This window comes from Gopherus evgoodei, chromosome 3 (genome assembly GCF_007399415.2).
Source record: "Gopherus evgoodei ecotype Sinaloan lineage chromosome 3, rGopEvg1_v1.p, whole genome shotgun sequence".
NCBI lineage: Eukaryota > Metazoa > Chordata > Testudines > Testudinidae > Gopherus > Gopherus evgoodei.
Window position 1 is genome coordinate 85,590,951 of NC_044324.1, and position 22,277 is coordinate 85,613,227.

A 22,277-nucleotide genomic window follows, 5' to 3' on the forward strand; every position below is an offset into this window, starting at 1 on the left:
CTGGATAATATTGCTAGGTGCTTCTAGAACACTTGAGTATTGCACAGTATAATACTTGCAAATAATTTATAAACTTTAAAATTCCTAATATTTGAAATAGTGAAGAAAACTGAGGTTCATTTCAAATGTCCACTATACATATTGCACTTTTCTGGTAGGCTGGGCTACTAAGTTTTGTGGAAAAATATCCAAGCTAGATGTACTGAGTAAAACAGTATCACTTCAGTCCAGAAGAGGAACTTACTTTCCTGCACTGTTTTCAGGTTTTTGTAGCTTTTGTTGCTGAAAGATTAGTTTTTGTTTTTTTTATAATATGCTAGGTAAATGACAAGATTTATACACTGTCCTCCTTCAGTAACAAACTGAATGATAAAAGACACAGGATCATTAATATGGTTACAATCAACAGGCTTCATTACTGTAGTTTAAAAAATAATCTTCACTTTAATGGCAATCTACATTTTTCTGAAAGCAAACAAACAAAACAGTATTCAGCTATTAATACTGAAGTGGATGTGTGAATCGTTTGAAGCTCTGTTCAAAACTTTTGAATGCCTTACATTGAGAAATCTTGCTAATATGTTGTTCCAGTGTTAAAGGGGTTCATTGCAGTTTTAAAGAAAAAGCTTTCAACATGCTTGATAGAAACAAGCCATTTATTCTTCAAGTTCTTTGTCAAAGATATTATTAAAACCTTCTGTCCATTTCATGAACACAATTAAGATCCTAGTATGTCTTGATCCAAAGTGGTCCATAATAAAGTTCTTTGGAATGTCTTAAGACTGGTTATAGCTGGAGTTCTGACTTCCATTTGGACCCTGTTCTCCTTCACTGTTTGGAGGGAGGAATACATATTTCAGATACAAAATGTATATTCATTACATTGCTAGCCTTTAAGAAAGGAAGAACTATTGTTGTGCAATAGCACACGAAGCACTAAAAGCCTCTTGAAATGAAGAATCTTTAGACACAAAATTCAGAGCATTTTTTTTTGCTTCTCCCAACTCTATGCAATTAAAAACTCACTGTTTTGATAACTAGGTCTACATAAATTAATTCCACTAGAAAACATGCAAAACAACCAGCACTTGAAGGACCTGATTTTCCAAACTGCACATGCAAAAACATTATGTCCAATTGCGAACCGAATTTACCTCTGCAGTTACCATAATTAAGCTCACGTATTTGCATGTGCAGATTGTCAATTTACACAACAGCCAATCACCATACCTACACAAGCAAATTTTGCATAAAACTGTACATGCATAGTTCTGAGCAGTCAGACCTTCCTAGTTATGGTGAACTCATGTAAATGAAGTTCCTTATGTTTGCTGAACTGAATCGAAGATGTTCTCATTAAATGAATTTAATCAGAAAAGCTAACATTAAAAAAAATGTTTAAAACTACTCTCCTATCAACAAGAAGCAACTCTTCTTCATGGCTCCCAAACTAGTAAATAGGAGTAAGTCTATCATGGAAAGATCTGCACTGTAAACATATTTACTATGCCCCAATGAAATATTCACTTGTGTTTTAATAAGAGGAAGTGTCTAATTTAAGACATTTGTACAATATTATGAAGTGGTATGAAAAAAGAAAATTAAAGACATTATTGTACCTGTTTGGAGGTGGTTTCGGTTTAGGCATCTTATTAAGAATAGTAGCCATTTCTTTCCTCTCATCAAAGTTCTTCCACTGTTCATACAGTTTTAGAATGACCCTGATTATTTCTAAAATCTAATTAGAAAGATATTTGAGATCAGATACTGTAATGGTTCTGTGTTCATCACTACCCATACAAATGTGTAGCCACTAACCAACCAAAATGTAAGTATGATGCTTTCTCTATATCAGAGTGGCTTTCACATCAGTCTCAACAATTTAGCAATCTTAACTATTTCCACAGATAGCTGAGAGCATCTTTTCATCCAGAAAGATTTGCTGTGTGTAAAGCACTGTGGAAACTACAGAACAGTTATATTAAAAATAAGAATGGCAAATAAGCAACCAGTACTGCAGGAAGAATTAGGCAGAGTTGTCCACACTGGAGTTTGGCCAGAATGCTTGGGCTAACACCTTTATTTTGTGAAAAATGCCATAGACTATTTAATGACCACAACTAAACAAGAGCTCAATTTTATGTTTCAACTGAAAGATGACAACTCCAGAAGCACTCTGTGTTTGAGCATTGGCTCAGAGGACAGAGTGCTTTGCACTGAATCACCAAGTCCTCTTCCTGAAATACCTGGGTTTTTCGAGATGTCTCCCATCCACTCCTGCCTAGCTTTAACAGTTCATAGTATGCATCATTTAACGAGAGTATAAATCTAAATCAGGGATTGGCAACCTTTGGCACCTAGCCTACCAGGATAAGCCCCCTGGCGGGCTGGGCCAGTTTGTTTACCTGCCGTGTCCACAGGTTCGGCCAATCGTGGCTCCCACTGGCCACGGTTCGCCGCTCCAGGCCAATGGGGGCTGCGGAAAGCGGCATGGGCAGAGGGATGTGCTGGCCGCCGCTTCCCGTGGCCAATGGGAGCCACGATCGGCTGAACCTGCGGACGCAACAGGTAAACAAACCAGTCCAGCCCGCCAGGAGGCTTACCCCGGCAGGCTGCATGCCAAAGGTTGCCGATCCCTGCTCTAAAATGATACAGATGCAAAATATCAATTCATAACATTAATGACATATCTTTCTGGTCAGTATGTATCAAGTAAGAAAAAAAAATACCTTCTCCATATCAACAGACAACTCAGCAAACCACTGCCTTGCATCCTTCTGCTGGACAACACAGGCCACATGTAGGCAAGCTGCAAAGCAAAATGTGTGTGGGGACATGTCTACTGAACAAAGATTAGTTTGTTTATTGTAACAAGAACAGATGTTTGTAAATGAAAATAATTTTCAGAATACATTTTCTACTATTATTTACTACTTTATAATTCTGAGGGTTTCTGCCTCCCTTTACCACTGTCTATTCTACAACACTTCCAAGTTATAGTTTTCAAGGATTAAGCTCAGAATCAAGCTTTCCCGTTTCTTGCTACAGTTTCAAGCCATATGATTGCATGGTCAATAACATCTGATGTGCTAATTGAAGGAGATGGTGGGGATAACAAATCAACATTTTTTAATACAGTGGATTTGCTAAGAAATGCCCATTCATGGAACACTATGCAAGATGAAACCATTCAGATACAGAGAAGTAGTTTAACTTGTTACCTACCTAGGGCTATCATGAAGGGAGGGTACAGTAGACAAAGATCAGTTCTATATGTATCATTCACTATCCTCCTGTGCAAACAAAAGTGGTAGATAAAATGAGAATAAAGGTGAACAACAGGGTGTTTACTTTAGAAGTTACCATCCATTTTTATTTTAAAAGTTAGGAGCAATTTTTTTTATTTTTTTTTACATTAAGGCAGTCAGAAATAAAGGTGGGGAAAATCATGAATATCTGTATCCAGGTACACACACTTCTCATCCTGAATCTTTTGACTCATTCCCAAGTGACCATAGTAATGGTTTGCTTCTAAGCACTCTACTTAGAAGTATATTGTGCTTCCTAATAAAATGTTGCTTTGCAAAGTATTTTGAAGATTCATCATAAAATTGTCAACATCAAGAATCCTCACAGCTCTCCTGTGAAGTATTATAATCATTTTATGGAGGAGGAAACAAGGGCAAAAAGAGTAAGTAGCTTGTTCAAAGCTACAGAGGGAGTCATGTCTGAGTTTAAGTTATAATTCAAGAGCTCTTGGCTTCTACTAGACAGTCCAGAGTGGCATAGGCTAAATTTTTATTGCATTTTTTTTATTTTAAAAACAAAGCTTTGTTAATCTAAACAGTGGTTTTCAAACTAGAGTACGCATATCTCTAGGGGTACACAAGCTCTCATCGGGGGTACGTGAGAAAAATCCTGTAATGGTGGACAATGCATTTTATTTAGTACGGAAGTTTTCAAACTATGGGGATCGTACCCCTGATGGGGGGCACTGAGGAAAGTTCTCACGGAGGGCGAGTGGCAACACCAGGCGACTTGGGCCAGCGCCTCATGGATGGTCTTGAGGAGGGAGTGCCACCTCCACTGGCCACCCAGCCTGTCTGGGTCAGGGCCAGGGGAGGTTGCAAGGCATTGAGCCCCGCCTTTGACTTACCATTTTTAGTTGCACCTCCCTGCCAACCCAGACAGGTGGGTGGCCTGCTGAGGTGAGTCAGGGGTGGAGGTGGCATTCCCTCCCCAAGCTCCACTGCGCAGGGCAGGTCCAAGCCACCTGGAATCCTTACTCACCCCCTTGAATGTTCCTCCAGGCCTCCGCTGAAAATCCTCAGTTTGAAATCCTCAGTTGAAAATCCTCTAGAAGCTATTGCTAAATGGAGTGCCATTCCAGATTTCTGCCCGTGACCCACCCGCCCACACATAGAATCTGCCTATCTCAGATGGGGGCACTTTGTGTAGATGACATTATTTGGAAAGTGGTACACAGCCTAAAAAGTTTGAAAATCACTGATCTAAAAGAACAGATCAACTGTATACTACTTCTGACATTCTACTATGACAAGGTACAACAAAAAGCTCTCACATTAGCAGGGAAAGAGCATCTCTATTCAATGTTCATTATTTAGCAGGGCAGGCACTATGCTACTAGTTCTGGTCTACACACAAGTTTAAAATCAGTTTAAAAACAGAATAGTTACCCCACTGTGAATCTCTGTGTAGACACATTTACATCAATAAATTGCTGCCACTTTGTGTTTAGACCTGGCCAAACCAACTTGTAATTGACCATCTCTGAATTTTTTTATTTTTTCAAGTTAGCTTTCCTACTGAAAGGATGCACTAGTATTAACCTTTGTCTTCATTACCATGCGAGGGGTAGCAGCATGTCTTCTTGGCCCATATCCTGCACATATTGGAGCAAAGGTCTATAAGGATGATACACTATCAAACAGCAATCCTAGAAATAAGTTTAAAAAAATCAAATTATAACTATAATAGAAAATAACTGTCATCAGTTTGCATTACAAATGTTGATTTAACAAATCAGTTTTTTTTCTTTATTTTCCCTTTCAGTTTCATACATTTTAGCATCATGACACCCTAAGTCTCGGATAATGAGGGAAGCACTCTCCTAAAATACCATTAAATAGACTGATTGCCAGTCTGTCCATGTCCTTTTCTTTTCCCTTAGAAAGGCAAAGTGCCACATCTGCAGCACACTGAAACCTTATTTGCCTACAAACCCATAATTCTCAACTGAAAATTCAAAACGCTGCCAGAAAACAGTCTGTCACTAAATAATACTATACATGAGAAACTTGCCAGAATCACTGACACTGGTCTACACAGCTCTGAATTTTCTTCCTTACTCTTACGGTTGGAGTGTACAGTAACTCCTCACTTAAAGTCGTCCCGCTTAATGCTGTTTTGTTGTTATGCTGCTGATCAATTAGGGAGCATACTCAGGCTACGTCTACACTACAGCATAAAATCGAAATTACTAAAACCAGTTTTATAAAACCAATATTATAAAATCGATTTTATGTGTCCACACTAGGGCACATTAATTTGGTGGTGTGCGTCCAGGGTCCTAGGCTACCATCGATTTCCGGAGCGGTGCACGCTGGGTAGCTACATTAAAGGAATGAGACCAATAACTTCGATTTCCATCCACACTAACTCTAAATCGATATAGTAATATCGATTTTAGGGTTACTCCTCTCGTTGGGGAGGAGTACAGAAATCGATTTTAAGAGCCCTTAAAATCGATTTAAAGTGCCTTGTAGTGTGGACGGGTACAGAGTTAAATCGATTTAACTGTGTAGTGTGGACCAGGCCTCATTTGAAGTTGTGCAATGCTCCACTCTTACGCTGTTTGGCTGCCTGCTTTCTCCACAGCTCGCAGCCTCCCTACGGCCCCCTCCCCCCTCAGTGCCTCCCACCCACTGGCAGACCCTGCTGATCACCGCCTTGCCCTTCTCCCCCCGCCTCCTGCCAGCGGCAATCAGCTGGCTTGCGGCATTTTGGAGGCAGGAGGGAGGAGCGAGGACTTGGCAGGCAGGCTCCCACCCGCCTCCCGAGCATGGCAAGCCAGCTGATTGCCCCAGGCAGAAGGGGGGGGAGCGAGGACTCGGGGTGCCTCCCCCCTCCCTCCCCTACTCGGCAATCAGCTGGCTTGTGGCATTTAGAAGGGAGGGGTGGGAGCAGGGAGGAGCCAGGACGCAGCAAGTGAAGTAAAAGTGGGGAGAAGAGGCGGGTCAAGGGTGGGGGCTTGGGGGAAGGAGTGGAGTGGATGGGCTAAAGGTTGGTGCTTGCAGAGTAGGGGAAGCTGCCTTGGAAACTAACCCACCATTTACATTAATTCTTATGGGGAAATTGGATTCACTTAACATCGTTTCACTTAAAGTCGCATTTTTCAGGAACATAACTACAACATTAAGTAAGGAGTTACTGTACAAGGAAGAACAAAGACCCGCCCCCCTCGCCTCCCAACAATAGCTAGTTATAGGTATGCAACACTGGAGGGCTGTCTCAGTGAATATATGCTACATATAATGCTGAAATTAAATATTACCTGTACATTGTTTCAGGGGGGAAATGTTAATTGTCACAAAAAGTAACTTTCTGTAAATAAAGTCAGTTACAATTGATGTCTGATTAATTATCAAGATCAGAGACTGTTCCTAAGCACAGCATAGGATGCCGATATTCAAAACACCTCTTTCTCAACAAAAGAAATATTACTCTTTTTACAAAAACATCTAAAGTCAAATACAGGGAATTTGGGACATTTCATTGCTGCAGTACCTTCAACTATTTGTTCTTCCATATTTACAAAAATTAACCTATGTATTATATCCTTATCATGCATTTAAAAAGGCTTTTCTTTCTGGTACTAGTTATGTGAAGTGTAGTCTAGTTATCTGAGCTGACTCCCTCTGCAGCCTGGGACAAGTCGCTTAATCTCCCTGCCTTTGCTTCACTTCCTCCACTATAAAAATTAAAATAATCCCAACAACAACCCTAACAAAGAGTCAAGTTAGCTAAATACTGGTGTGATGCTCTGAAGATGTAGACACTAAATAAATTATTTAGTATTTGGGCAATTCCAAGAACTGCACACCTGTATTTGGTACATTTAAGTGCTTTATAGTACTGGATACAGGTAGTGGCGAAATTACAAATGTATACAATTACATATTTAAAAACCTATGTTAAAATAACGTTATTTAGGTTGTAGAATTAGGCATTCAAATTTAGTAAATGTCAGATTTTAGGTGCCCTCTAAAACCTTAATTCGGCCACCTGCACTGCATCATACTACAGTCTCTAGTTACATGATCACATACTATTTGATCAAAAATATTTAACTACGATTGTACTGTTCCACAGGACCTCTGCCTCATTCAGTGCACAAGATGGACAATGTTCAGGGAATGAGGCAGATGTTCAATATTTATTTTTATCTTAATTATCAATGTGTGACTCTGTCTTAACAGGACACATCCAACCCCTGCAATGAATTCAGAATTATTAATTTCCTTGTGGTATTTTCTAGAGCACTAATCATTCTAATATCTGAATGCTTCACAAATATTAATGAATTTATCCTCAGATTTGCACTGTAAGAATTTGAATGTTCACATTCGGTTATTATTTTGGCATGCTGCCAAAGTTTAGCTGAAAGGAAAATAGTGACTTTCAAAAGTTTCTCTCTGCCAAACCTGAACAGAATTTCTTGGTACAAAAGAAACATCCCTATCTCTGATCCTATGGTCTTCAGCCTGTTAAATTTCAGAGTCCTTCTGCACATACTGGAAGTACTGTATTAAAGTTTTTCAAAAATCTTTACAGTGCAAAATGGCAGGCAACCTAAATACAGGAGGTCGCTGACCTCCACATATTCGAAAACACAAGTTAATTGAGAAAAGGGGACAATAAGAACCTCAACAATGAAACTCAGGTTGAAAAAACAAATGGCAGCTCCATACATATTATTTCGTATGTGCAGAATCCAGGACATTCTTACTAGGTAAAAATAAACTAATGTGGTAGTAAGAGAAAGAAAGACACCTACCATTAATTCTAAAAGATAGAATTCACATTCTAATATCTGCAAAGAATTAAAAATATAATTAAGCAACAATTTTCTCTTAACAGGAAAGAGAGTAAAAGGTTAATCAGTAACCAGACCAATACATTTTTCTACATATAAGCATTCCCATATACTACGAATTGCACAAAAAACCTCAGTCATTCCCAAGAGCTTTCACCAATTTCAAAATTTCTTTTATAGAAATACTACAAACCAATTAAGAAATATCTGAACAGAAAACATCTTTAGCGAGTCAACTGTCTCATCATTTTAATAACCACACCATTTCTAAGAACGGGTTTTTTTTCCTGTCACTGCTATGTACTTAATTAAGTATTTTCATGTAATTGTTATATAAATATGTTCTGTAGACTATTTCATTTACAGAACTTAACGCTGCTTTGTTCACCTGGGGCTGGATCTTTCAAGGGGTTGAGTGCCCCCAACTTCATTGGAGGTTAAAAACAGTTGAGGGCACTTGCGCCTTTGTACGTTTAGTTTCTCTACTGTTACAGCAAAGATAAATGAAATGGAAGGGATATCGGGCATATTGACAGATGCATAGGATATTAGAGTATAAAATGTTACTAAAGTATTCTGTAAAATTATAGACATCAAGACAAGATATTTCATATTCAAGACTCAGGATAATTGTTTAGCACCACAAGAAAGGGACTAGACTGCGTTTGTTCAGTTAAAGCAAGCAATATTTTCCTGCATATTAAAAAAGGCTATGAACTATAATGATGGCACTAACTGTGTTACACTAAACTAGAAGACATTTAACATTTCTAATACAATTATGTGGCACGTAGGAATGTCAGTTACCAGCCTCCAATCACATATTTCATTACCAATAAGTAATTTCAGAGGTATCTACTAAGAGATTGGGTATGCTGAAGTTTCCTGTGGTATCGGTTCCATGTAACCACACCTTGATGTATCACACAGTTCTATAAAACTGAATGCTGACTTAACAAGAACCAGAATAGCAGTGTTGTTCAATATTATACTTTTACGTGATTTTGAGTTTGACCCTAAAATAGCAGCACAGCATTGCCCCAGAGATCTATATCAAGATTTAAAGAAGAATTAATATATAGAATTGGGCTGGCCGGCTCTTTTGGAGAGCTGTACAAATGAAAATGAAAAAAATATACTGAGATTAGAATTTAGTAGTATCTTATTATATATCACAGTTACCAAGAGTGTATGGAGACATGCTTTGCCTATGGGAATATAATAGTAAAAGCTAAAAAGAAGTAAATTTGAAAAAAATATATTACCGTTAATAAAATCTGCACCAATCCCCTCATTATTGTGAGGCTGCATTACCAAAGATCTTGCCTTCAAAACACTTGGAAATTTCTTAACTCTAACTAAGAGTTGTAGAAAAATGGACAGATTTTTACTACAGATTAAATATTGGGGACAAAAATAAAAAACCCTTAAGATGAGCCAACTGTTCCCATGTGTAGGCCTGGTGAGTATCCCCGGAACTGGAATTACTTTGATCTACCCTGGAGCAGCGTACTTGGTAACCAACTGCTGTATAATTACTGATATTTTATTCAGTCCCACTGTATGTCCCTATTCCCTTTATAATATTTCTTTCTACTAATTTAAGGAAAGTAGATGATACAACAAATAACTCTTTCATAAAGAAACTGCAAGTATGCACGTGGGTTACCCCCAAAAAATTTGCCTACAAACAATCCGAAGTTAATTGTGAATAACCTTGAGATAACAGTGACACTATATTGCTTAGAAATTGTTTAGCAAAGAATAGGACTTTCTTTTCCATGGAAGACCTGAAAAAAAAAACCTTGTTTCCAAAGGATTGCCTGGTGCAATTTTTGCTCAGTTGGGCCCCAAATTGAGATTTAATTGCCTCTTGTTACAAAATAGTACAATGTATTAAATTTATAAAACAGTCACAGTGTTGTAGCCATATGAATTAAATAAAAAGGCGAAGGAGCTAAATATTCTTGCAGAGCCAGAATGGCATAAGTCAGATCACTAAATTAATGGCTAGGGTCCTGCCAAATTCATGGTCCATTTTGGTCAATTTCATGGTCATAGGATTTAAAAAATGTTAAATTTCATGATTTCAGCTACTGAAATCTGAAATTTCACAGTGTCGCAATTGTTGGGGTCCTGACCCAAAAAGGAGTTGTGGGAAGGGTAGGGGATGGCAAGGTTAGTGTGTGGGGGTGTGTGTGTGTGTGGGGTGGCAGTACCACTACCTCTACTTCTGCATTGCTGCTGGCGGCAGCACAGCCCTCAGAGCTGAGCAGCTAGAGAGCAGTGGCTCTTCGGTGAGACCCCAGCTCTGAAGGCAGAGCCACCACCAGCAGCAGCGCAGAAGTTGTGATATGGTATTGCCATCCTTACTTCTGCACTGCTACCTGCAGAGCTGCGCTCACAGTAAGCAGCCGCCACACTCTGGCTGCCCAGCTCGGAAGGCAGCAGTGCAGAAGTCAGGTATGGTATTGCCACTCTGACTTCACTGCTGCTGCGGTGGGGGCACCGCCTTCAGAGCTGGGCACCTAGTCAACAGCTGCCGCTCTCTGGCCACCCACTTCTGAAGGCAGCGCAAAAGTAAGGGTGGCAATACCACAACTTCCCTAAAATAACCTTGTGACCCCCCCCCGCAACTCCCCTTAGGATCAGGACCCCCAATTTGAGAAATGCTGATCTTTCCCATGAAATCTGATAGTAGAGGGTAAAAGCACACAAAAGACCAAATTTCACAGTCCGTGACGCATTTTTCATGGCCTTGAATTTGGTAGGACCCTATTAATGATACAGAGCTGTTCCACCTGTAAGAAAAGAGAGTTACCTTTTCCGTAACTGATGTTCTTCAAGATGTGTTGCTCATGCCCATTCAACTTAGGTGCGTGTGCTCGCCACATGCACTGGTGCCGGAAGTTTTTCCCTCAGCAGTAACCGGATAGTGTTGAGGGAAAAACTTCCAGCACCGGAGTTTGTGGCAAGCACACACACTTAAGTTGAAGGGACATGAGCAAGCACTCGAAGAAGAACATACAATTTATTCCTGCTCACACATGCTTGTCTATGTATTTTTTTGTTTGAGTTAAATCATACTTACATGATTCATCCTATAAGGAAACTCCTTCGGAAAGGCATAAGAAAACCTAGTTTTCACTGTAGTAAAAAGAGACAGATGTATTAAAAATAATGACAAAATTAAATCAAATATTCTTCTTTACTTATTTCTATTAGTTCATCAGTATGTAGACCCTCAAACCCTCTTATTTGACTGCTAACCATCCACTGCTATACATAAAGAACAATCCTACTTGGAAGAGGAGAATTAACTCAATTGTATAACTCAGTTGTTTAATTCCTGAAAGGTGAAGTATTATTTGAATAAAGACTGTCGATTCTGTCAGATCATGCATTTTTAAAGCTATTTTAGAAGCTCCCCCTCTGGATACAATGGACAACATTTAACATTTTCTGAGTAGACAGTGTTCCCTGTAATACTGAGAGACAGTAATTTAGGGCTTGATTCTGGCTGAAGTTACTACACTATTGACATCAGTGGCGGGAGGATCTAGCCTCTTAACAACTAAAGGATTGAACCTGAAGTCCTTAGGTATGTATGCATATTCCGTATGCTTCCATATGAATTTTGTCTGCAGGATCACACCATTAGATGGAAATTTTAGTTATTTCAAATTGAGAGAGTAATTTTAATTTTGAGTTGTTTGATAGATTAAAAACAATGAACTGCTCAATATTTATGTGGACTATTTATTCAGAAAACTACTGCAGCTTCATTTACTTGTTTTTAATTTACACCAGAAACAACATACAATGAAAAGAAGCCAAAAACTAATGTAAACAATATAATTCTATAATAATTTTAAAAAGAGAACCTTGTGTATACCACTGCCTCAAAGAAAAACAGCATTAGACATGGAGGAGACTATAGCTTGACCAAGCCAAGTTTTAGGAATAGACTCAGTTGCAGGTCAATTTTACAGCTCTGTGTCAAACAGAAACAAGACTACAGTTCACCATCAGTGGACAGTCCTTTCATCAAGGCTCTTTAATTGACTCTGAAGTTGAGCAGAAAAGGTCTCCTCACCACACTTTTTCAAGCAAGTTGGGGTAAAAAAATCCCAATTTTTTGGAACAGTTGTGGGGAAAAGATATGATTTTCAAAGCATGCTGGAGCCACCTCTCCATTGAGCTCTTCCTGCACTCAACTGCAGGGGTAGAGTGAAGAGGTTGCTAGAGATCAATTTAAGGTGCCTTCTCCCCAAGGAGAAGTGTACAGTGCCTCCTCGGTGCTTCTAGCCACTGCACAAGGTGCAAAGGACCAAACTGCCTCAATTAACTGGCAGGTCTTCCTTTTTGTTAGTTTCCTTTTATGCATCTACCATTTCTTCCACTCATTCTTTTTTTCCCTCCTCTCCAAAATCCTCTACCAACCAACTGAACCTGTGCTGCTGAAGAAACTCTGCTAACAGAGGCACAGGCAGAACACAGACATACAAAAGTGATGCTAAAGAAAAAGCCACCTGTGCATTGTCCTCACACTTAATGTGTGCTCCCAAGTGCAGTGGAGTATTCTGTTTTTAAAGCACTACAGAGGACATTTCTCTTTGGGATTCTGATGCACGGGAATTTCTAAAAAAAGAAAGATTCCTGGAAACTAACATCAAATTTAGACTTCTGTATCTTTTCCAATACGTCTGCTTTCCTCATTGATGCACAAAGTTATCACACAAATCTGCACTCTTGATAAGATTTTAATGTAAAACGGCAAACCTACTACTAACTGCAGTACTGATGTATTTTTAGTCTCAGAATTCTATATAAATATTTTTCTCATTAAGTCAGTCCTTACAAGATCTTACATATACAACCTTAGTCTTTTTCCAAATGTCGAAATATAGGATTCTACGAACTTTAAGATTTTAATCTGAAGATCTTTTATTTTTAAAATGAAAATAAAATCTCAAACAGAGCAGTAGTTCTACGAAAGCCAATCATGATAAAAAGGACAAATAAAGCCCAACACTTCTGATTTACACTGCTGCTTGAATTGAAATCTAGAGCTGATTTTCAGGATTTATTTATTTAGGATAATCATCATGGCACCTTATTTTCAGTTGTGATTTGACTGATATGTTCCCACCAGAATTGATACCAGTGTAGAATGGTACACAGAAAGGACCTTTTCTTCCACATACACACTTAAAACAGGTGTATTTTCCCCTAAAAGCACAGATGATGTAAATGAATTGCCTTTATGGAGAAAGGTTAAAAATCCCTCATGATTTGATAAGAAATGACATGAGATTTGATATTTCTTGACAAAGTAAACATCTCCTCTCCCCTGAAAACAGTCTCCTTAATACAGTATAACAAATACATCATTTACACTTACATACAGAAGTAGCAGCAGAAATCAATCTTGTGTTTGAGACTACACCAAATTCCTGAGCAAAGAAGAGCAGTAAATGAGGTGACTCAGTGTTGAACTAGCTGAAATATCATTTGATCACACTATTTATCAGTTTAAAAGCACTGGGCTTTCCTTCTACAGTTTTTTTTTTTTTTACACATTGTATTTTAACTAAATATTTTCTTCCCTATTAAATTTCTGTTTAGGTGATCAGAATAAGTTAGTTATTTAAGTAAAGCTACACCGTGACAGAGGTTACTTTTTCATTTAATAATTACTCCACTGTTCTCATTAAAAAATGAATAGAAACAAACATTTAACACTCAGAAATGTCAGATTCACAATACTGAATTTATTTATAGTACCCATACAGAATAGGCAGTCATACTGCAAGCTCCAACATCCCACTACCAATACATCTCAATCTTATTCGAGAGGAAACCCTGTTCTAGAAAGCCACTGCTAATGTTTCAAGGGTAGCTCAGTTTCCATGCATTATTGTTGGCAGTATTAGCCAAGACCACCAGGCCTTATTTACATCAGGTAATTTTACAGAAAAATTCCCACCAGTGCTAACACCAGTTCAGCTGCCTTCTTAACACCAGTGGGAGTCCAAGTATAGACAAGGCTTTGGTGGCACCCAGTGTTTTCAATACTGTGTAAATTAAAACTGTGTATCTATTATTTCTGTCTGCCATTTTCAGCAGATTAAATTAACACGATGATAAAAAGAAACTGCACACACACAGGATGCTGCCAAAGCTTCATCTACATCAAGACTTCCACTAGTGCTAACAAGGCTTCAGCTGAACCAGGAGTAACATCAGCAGATTTTGCATGTGTGTAAAATTCCCTTGTATGGAAACAGTACAAGTCTGTCAGTTGCAGGTATGTTTTCTGGTGGTGCAGACACCTATCGAAGAATGACCTGAGACCATTTTATTTTACAAAGGGCCATGAACAGCCTCCAGATTATAACAAATCTCAGGCACTGCTGACCCTAGCCATACTCAGGGAGCTTCCGCTGGAAAGATTGGTTCCTCCTTACCAATATCCTTTGCCATCCAACTACACACATTTTTCTCAAAATAAACATCTGAGCTACAGCATTTGCTACTGAAATTAAAAAAAGCCAGTGTGGTAAATTCTGGAGATCCCTTCCCATATACAGTGAAAAACACAGTAGAATATCAGTTATATTTGAAAATTGGAGTAAACATTTAACCAGTTTCTATACATAAAAGACAAAACTGAACCACATAAAAATGGAGATTTTACAGAACAGCAGCACAATTTAAGATATAAAAAATAACTACATTAAAATATAATCTAAACGCTCTGTCAATGTCTCCAAGATCCTTAAGGGTTGAGAAAACAGGTCAGTAACTCAGGCAACATTGTGAAAGATGAAGTACTACTTAATAGCAGCTATTGGGTCTTTTCTCTCTGATGCTAAAGCAATATGGAAATCCATAAAAAAAGAGGTCTGAACCCCTAAATCATGGAAACAACAAAAAATACCTTAAGAACCCTCAATGTTTCATCTTCCCTATATATCATATACTTTTACATTAGAAAATTATAATACATCATACCTCTACTTTGGATGCCAAAAACACACACGTAGGAGCCATTAATACTGGATCTATACTTTTTAGGGAATATCTGAAATGTTATAACAAAATTATGTCGTTTTACACACGTAGAAAGATTAATCTATCAAGAGCACCACACTTCCTTTGGAAAAGTAAAAACTTCTTAAGCTAACATTATCAACATAAAAGCTTTACACCATTCACAAATAAAAATGATATTTTTATTTTATTATTGCACTTTTAAAGGGCTATCAAAATCTGCCTAACAAATGCTTTATTCTTGTACCATCATAGTAAACAGTCCTACCTGGCATAGAATCTCTTGAAGTACACTGTAGCAGTGGCAATAACTTGTTGTCTTAATTTAAGATGTTCACCTAAAGCCTGGATGACTTAAAAAAAAAACGAACAAAATATTTAAGTTGCATTTTAATATGATTTGGTACCATTTATTGGGCACTCTACGTGTGGCCCATAGGAGAAACTGAACTGAAAGGGTTCTAAAGTGTGGTCAGACAGCCATCATTTTTAATTCAGAGGTTTGGCCCCACAAAGACCATGTTTCAGCAGGCCATTTTGATAGCAGTGGATGCATGCTGCAACCAGTGGTGTATGTGGACTGGACCTTTTCTTAAAGATGAGGATGAGAATTTGCTCCATTATGTACAAATTACACATGTCCCTTGGGAAGGTGACCACATACTATACAGCCCTCCACTGGGTAAAATGTGGATGTCTACTTTACAGTCTAAAATATTTTAAATTCAAATGTTTTAAATTAAAACCTATGACTTTTAAATGCATTGTAAATTGAATAAAGCTGCCAACATAAACATGGTCACTGGATTTGGCAGAGGCAGCAGGTGTTGGAGAAGTGACATGTTTAGTCTAGGGAAAGGAGGTGGGAGACCAGAGGAAGTAGTCAGCTGCTCCATCACAAGTGTTCTCTGCCAGTTGGCCAAGAAGCAGCCCTGGTGTCAGCTGTGCAGGTAGCTCATTTGGCCTCCCAGGCAAAGGAACAGTGCCAAGCACATTAGATGCATCAGTCTGGGATACAGAGCAGAGGTGGGATTAGAGAATGATGGAATGAAACATTACATTTTGTTACATGCCATTTTTCCTGTATTTCTCGCTCTGCTGTTAGTCTGAGCATGGCAATCCCATATCAGTATCATGCCTTTTATACAGAGGTCTCAAGTTCTGTCATTTAGTTTACACATAATATATTTTAAGTATGTACAACAAAAACCAAACAGTGGCATATTAGATGGGGAAAGCAAGCAGTTTAAATTATTAAAAAATGCCAGAATCTTACACTGTATTAGAAGCATATAAGCACTTGTAATTGTCTAGTTTGCTCATGTACCATTGTCCACTGTCTCCCACAGACAACAGAAGCTCTCTCCCCACATTCAAGTACACAAATGTCATGTGAAGGTACTGGGGGCATGGCTGGCTGGAGGTGGGATGAACTTGAGAGAAAGTCACTCTTAATAGCCATATTCCTTGGCCACCCAGCAGATTTTCCAGAGAAAAAAATGTCATGTGTTAACTTTACTCGAAGCAAGACTAAGTCCTTATCTCTGACATGTGACCTCCTCACCCCCTCAGGGAGAGAGCCCACATGCTGCACAGCTACGGTCAGGCTGCCAATGGCATCAAGGCACATAAATAAGCAATGCTGCCAGGGAAGGGGCTAAGCTGCAACATGAAACTTCGCTGCACAAATGCCTCAATATCCACAAGCTTCCCAATGAATCTTGGGACATTTGCACAATTACAGTATTGTGTCCTCTGATCCGACTACATGCTGCTGTCCTCACATCGGGGATGATGCATCAGAAAAATCCACACAGTAAGCCACAAATAATTTTATAAATTCATTTTCCCTTCCCATGGAGTTTTTCTGCAGGAAAGAATGGTTGGGCCATGTGACCAGAAAGAGAAATCAAGTGAGATTTAGAAAAGGAAAAAAAAAGTTAACTGATAAGTGCCTAAAGAGACCTTATAAATGGAAGCTTTCAAATGAAGCATTTTAAAGAAAATTATTAGGTTGTTTAGCTCCAATGTTTCACAAAAATCTAATACTAACAAGTGTTTTCACAACCATTTCAAAAACTTGATTTAAAAATGAAAACATTTCTGTTTAAAGTTGAAATATTTTTCTTAATAGCTTATAACACAAACATAGCTTTTGTGCTAGTGCATGAAAACCAAAAGGAAACTAGTCTACTCCAAGGGGAGCATAAATTCAAGTAAACATCCACAATCTTACAGATGAGAGTGGTCACAAACATCCTTCTTTGGATAATGGTAAGAGCTGATTAAAAAAATCTAACTTAAAAAATATGTAACAAAACAAGTGACTGTGTCATTCATTTAATCAGCTAGTAATCTTCACCAGAAAATGAAACTAACTAGTCTGTTGTTTTCTTTGTCCAAGAGGAGTGAAGAACTAAAAGCAACATCAATGGAAAAAGTTAGATTTTTAAAATATTTCAGTGTTCATAAATCTAAAGTAATCTAAGTAACATAAACAAGGAAATATGTGATTGTTAACTTATCAGTAGCCTTTTAAATCTTGTTGGATTACAAAATTAGAGTATTATTTTATTTTGTCCTCAAGGAACTTTAGGATAGTTAAACACGAGTACTCATTCAGTTATTTTGTACTATATGAGTGTTAATACAGCCTAATTATTTGTGACCAGATTTTACAGAGTACTTTAATCTTGGTAATTGTAAATAAGAATAGCTATGCCAAAGAGAAATGCACCTGAGCATACAAATGGGGGATGGCAAACTAGAGTGAACTCTGTAAGTGACCTCAAAAAAGTCACTAACCTTTCTGCCTCGGTTTCTCCTCCCAGACAACTGAGAAACTACTACATTACCTACTTTACAGGATGGTTCAGAGAGCGTATTTAAATCGCACTTTGCACAAAGTGCTAGTTTAAGAGTCTCTTCTCCCTTAGGGCTTTGTCCTGCAAGATACTTAAATGCAGGGCCGGCTTTAGGAAGCACGGGGCCCAATTCGAACATTTTCGATGGGACCCCAGCAGGGATGACTAAAAAAAAACAAAAAACCACCACCACACACATGTAAAAAAACACATGGGGCTTGTACTCACCTGGCGGTGCTCTGAGTCTTCGGTGGCAGGTCCTTCACTCACTCAGGTCTTCGGCAGCACTGAAGGACCCGCTGCCAAAGTGCCGCTGAAGACCCAGAGCAAGCGAAGGACCCACCGCCAAAGTGCCGCTGAAGACCCGAAGCACCGCCAGGTAGGTAAAAATTAAAATGGCGCCTCTAGCCAGAGAAGGGATTCTCACTGGGCGCGAGGCCCTCTTAGGCGCGGGGCCCAATTCGGGGGAATTGGTGGACTAGGCCTAAAGCCAGCCCTGCTTAAGTGTTTTGATCCTTATGACACGAAGCACTTAAGCCCGGATTTTTAAAGATATTTAGGCATTGCTGTGCTAAGCATTGCAATGCCTAACTGATTTAGAAGCCTAGTTTCATTTTCAAAAAAGTGATTTTGGGTACATTAACGCTGGGGAAAAAAACACAACCCTGCAGCAGTGAGTCTCAGAGCCTGGATCAACTGACTTGGTGACAGGGGTGGATCTCAGAGCCCAGGCTCCAATCTGAGCAGGAACATCAACACTGCTATTGTCAGCCCCCTAGCACAAGCCCAAATCGGTTGACTCGGGTCTGAGACTCACTGCTACACTTTTTGCTTTTTTTCCTGCAGTGTGAATGTGCCCTAAATCACTTCTAAAAATGAAACTTAGGCATTGCAATGCTGAGTACAGCAACACCTACATTTCTCTGATTTTTAAAGGTATCTCATTGCTCCAACAGGACTATTCTGGTGCTTAAATGTCAGGGTCGGAGTGTTCAGCACCTTGCAGGATTAAGTCCTAAATAACTCCACATTCTAACCTTTAAACTTCTACATATAAATTTACTTCTTTTTTTGCCCTCTTCCTTTTGTCTTTACAGAAACTTCCTGAAAATACGGAGGAAGCCTACTGAAATGTCATAACATAACTGAGAAATACATATGCCGCTAGTTTATCTATAAAACCCCTCGTATAACTAAGAATACAGCTAATCTGAATAATATATAAAAGATTACTTAAAGTTACATGTTAAATAGGTTGAGAGAATGTATATAAGATGTTAATGAGATATTTTAAGCAACTGAAACATGAATTCAGACATGAAAATACAGTATGGGTTAAACAGCTAAGCTAAAAATAAAACCATTTTACCATTAGTAAAGAATATCTGCAGTTTCCAATATTCTTCTTCTGTCAGAAATTTCAAGTCCTTTTGGCGTTCCTTCAACAAATCTTGTTTATCCAAAATCCATTGTAAACTAGGCGGGGGGGGGAAAGCAATTTTTAAAAACTATGCACAAACATTATGTAGTGTCTCTAGCACAAGTAGATTGCAGATTACATTTGGGGACCAAAAAGGCTGACAGTTCCCTTTAATCAAGTCTTCCAATACTAGAGGCACGCTTGTGAAATTAATACTCATTAGGGTGATTAAAGTCAGGCTCTTAGAAAAATAGTCACAAAAAGTAAGAGGATTTCTTTTAATACTATTGCTGAACATGTTTATAAAATTGATAAATTGTCAGTTATTCATCTGTTTTATTCTATATTTTTATCAAATATGCTTTTTAAAATTATGTAAACTCAAATCTGGACTGATCTGCATTCTTCATTCTTGTATAATAATGAGATACTCTATCAGTTCTTCTTGGCTACCTTAAATATTTAGTTCAAGGGGCCTTTCCTTCCAGGAAAGGCTTTTCAATTCCTCTCTCTCTCGCTCTCCTTGGTACAGAATATTATTAGACATGAAGGGAGTATTTACACAGTCATTCCTGGAGCATTTGTGACTTTTCTTCTGCAACCCCAATATACACCTGCTTTAAAAAATGTTTAAAACGCTGGCCTTCCACTGACTGATGCTACAATTACCTTTTTTAATTAGTTGCCAACATTTTTAATCTGACTGCTTCAATTGGGATTACTCAAATGCCTCATACAAATATTTGCACATGTGCTTAACCTGTGTGAATCTAACTGAACCACTTTCACTTCCGACATATTATCATACTTCTTGAACTTGTCCAGTCATGAGTTTTGCATGCTTAGCCTGTGTAAAAATATGGAAAGTTCACCTATGTATACATACACTGGAGTGGGATGGAAAGTTGGGGATTTACTGGTAAATAGTTTGTGTGTACATGAAAATTCCCCATTATTATAATCAGGGCAGCCAAGTGAGCAAGGAACAAAACAGAGGAGAAAGGAAATGGCTAAACTGCAGGTGTCATGAAAATTGCTACTAGGCCAGAGAAACTGATCAGCTGTTTTAAATATTTAGATACCAATATGCTCTAGCTACTAAAACATGTTTATTTTTGTTTATAAATATTTCCATTTGAGTCATTTTAATTAGCAATGATTCATCTATCATAAGTCCCTTATGAACCCTATTTTATATGGTCATGTCCCTGACTTTGCTAAAAGATATTTTCCTCCCATCACACTATTCTTCCTTCTGTCACCAGTTTTAATTTCATGCTCTAGATTTCCCTCTCAACTGCTTGGAAAATGTTATTTTTTAATTTTGTTTTGTCTGTTAAAAAATAATATTCCAGAACACATTCTCCGGCCCACAATTTGGATGTGTCAAAAACCGAGGGGGGGGGGACGGGACGACGAACAGGTATTTTAATTATTATTCATAAATTATTGGCATTGTCCAAATCAAGTAAAGCGCTCCCCCACCCCCACCTTACATCTTCCCACACAAGTTTAATAAGTTTTCTATGGCCTTCACTTTAAAAAAAATAATGCGGTGGAAACAAGGGGGGGCGGGGTGGAAAGAGGCAGGAGCAGACTGAAGTGAATGGGCAAAGGACCGGGTTAAGGAGCGTCTGGATGGATTTAAAAGCCCCGGGGTCACACTGTTGCGTCTCCCCCTAGCCCAAGCCCAACTCTCCCAGATGCACCCGGCCACACGGACAGCTGCGCCCAGCCTTGCCCAAGCCCCTGCACACAGCACCCCCCAGCCCAGAGCCCCAGCGCCACGCCTCCCCCCCAGGCAGCCCCGGGCCGGGCCGGGGCCACTCACTAGTGCGAGCTCTGCCAGAAGTTCCCTGCCATGAAGAGGAGACCGGAGCCGACCGCTTCGCCTCACGCTGCCGACGACCCCGCCGCTCAGCCCGGCAGCAGGAGGAGGAAGGAGGCGGCGGCAGGAGCCCGGTGGTGTCCTGGCTCCGCCGACCGGCGGCGCACACTGCCGAGCGCGCCAGTTCCCGCGCGGGCGGGTTCCGCCTGGAAACCACCCGGCCGCCGGGCGGGGGAAGCGAGAGCTGGGCTGGGGCGGCTGGCGGAGGCCAGGCAGGGTCACGGCAGGGCGGCTGAGCTGGGGAGGCGGGAGCGGAAATGTACCACCAGGAGCCCTTGTGCACACAGCTGGCCGGGCTGGGCTGCCTGTGGGGCGCTGCGTGCTGGGGCAGCACCTTGCACCGGGGACAGCGGCATTTCCATGCTCTCTGCTACACCTTGTAGCCCACTGATGTCTGAGAGCAGACACAGGTGGGCTAAGGAAAATATTCCCTCTAGCCATCCGAATGGCATCGTAGGGCTGGACGGGACCTCCAGATAGGGTGACCAGATCGCAAGAGTGAACTATCAGGATGGGGGGAGAGAGAGAGCCACAGCTGCCCAGCACCCCACACAGAACCCCCTCCCCACTCAGATTTCTCATCCCTCCTTCCCCACAGCCCCACCACAACTAAACAATGCCCCACACAGACCCCAGTGCCCTGACACACACAGATCTCCCCCACTGCCCAGCACCCCAAAACACACAAACCTCCCCCACTGCCCAGCCCCCTCCACACCCTCACAGTCCAGTACCCCCCCAGACACTCACTCCATCACACTGCCCCCTTCCCTGGCTGCACTCACCAGCTGTGCTGGGAGGTCTCTGGCTCCTAGGGTCAGAGCCGTGCAAAGGGGTTTCCAGACTCTCCACGAGCTGTGCCCACGACAGGCGGGAGCTTCGTCACTCCCCTTGGCCAGGAAAAGCGTCAATGGGAGCTGCTGGAGCCACGGC

General features: G+C 40.0%; 1 protein-coding gene across 2 annotated transcripts; it reads right to left on the reverse strand.

The window, feature by feature from the left end:
* Positions 1–638: 638 nt before the first annotated feature.
* On the reverse strand, positions 639–21,434 carry CCNC (cyclin C). Of its 2 annotated transcripts, none has more exons than XM_030556005.1 (12): positions 21,288–21,434; positions 19,406–19,512; positions 15,441–15,525; positions 15,134–15,203; positions 13,521–13,572; positions 11,208–11,263; positions 8,078–8,113; positions 4,866–4,957; positions 3,226–3,293; positions 2,730–2,809; positions 1,620–1,738; positions 639–831 (listed from the first exon to the last, which is right to left on the reverse strand). In XM_030556005.1, exons 1-12 carry the CDS (start codon positions 21,317–21,319, stop codon positions 777–779), a joined length of 852 nt encoding a protein of 283 aa, XP_030411865.1. In that variant the 5' UTR covers positions 21,320–21,434; the 3' UTR covers positions 639–776. The 2 variants fall into 2 exon arrangements, with proteins under 2 accessions (XP_030411865.1, XP_030411864.1); XM_030556004.1 differs by having other exon boundaries at positions 2,730–2,839.
* Positions 21,435–22,277: the final 843 nt, after the last annotated feature.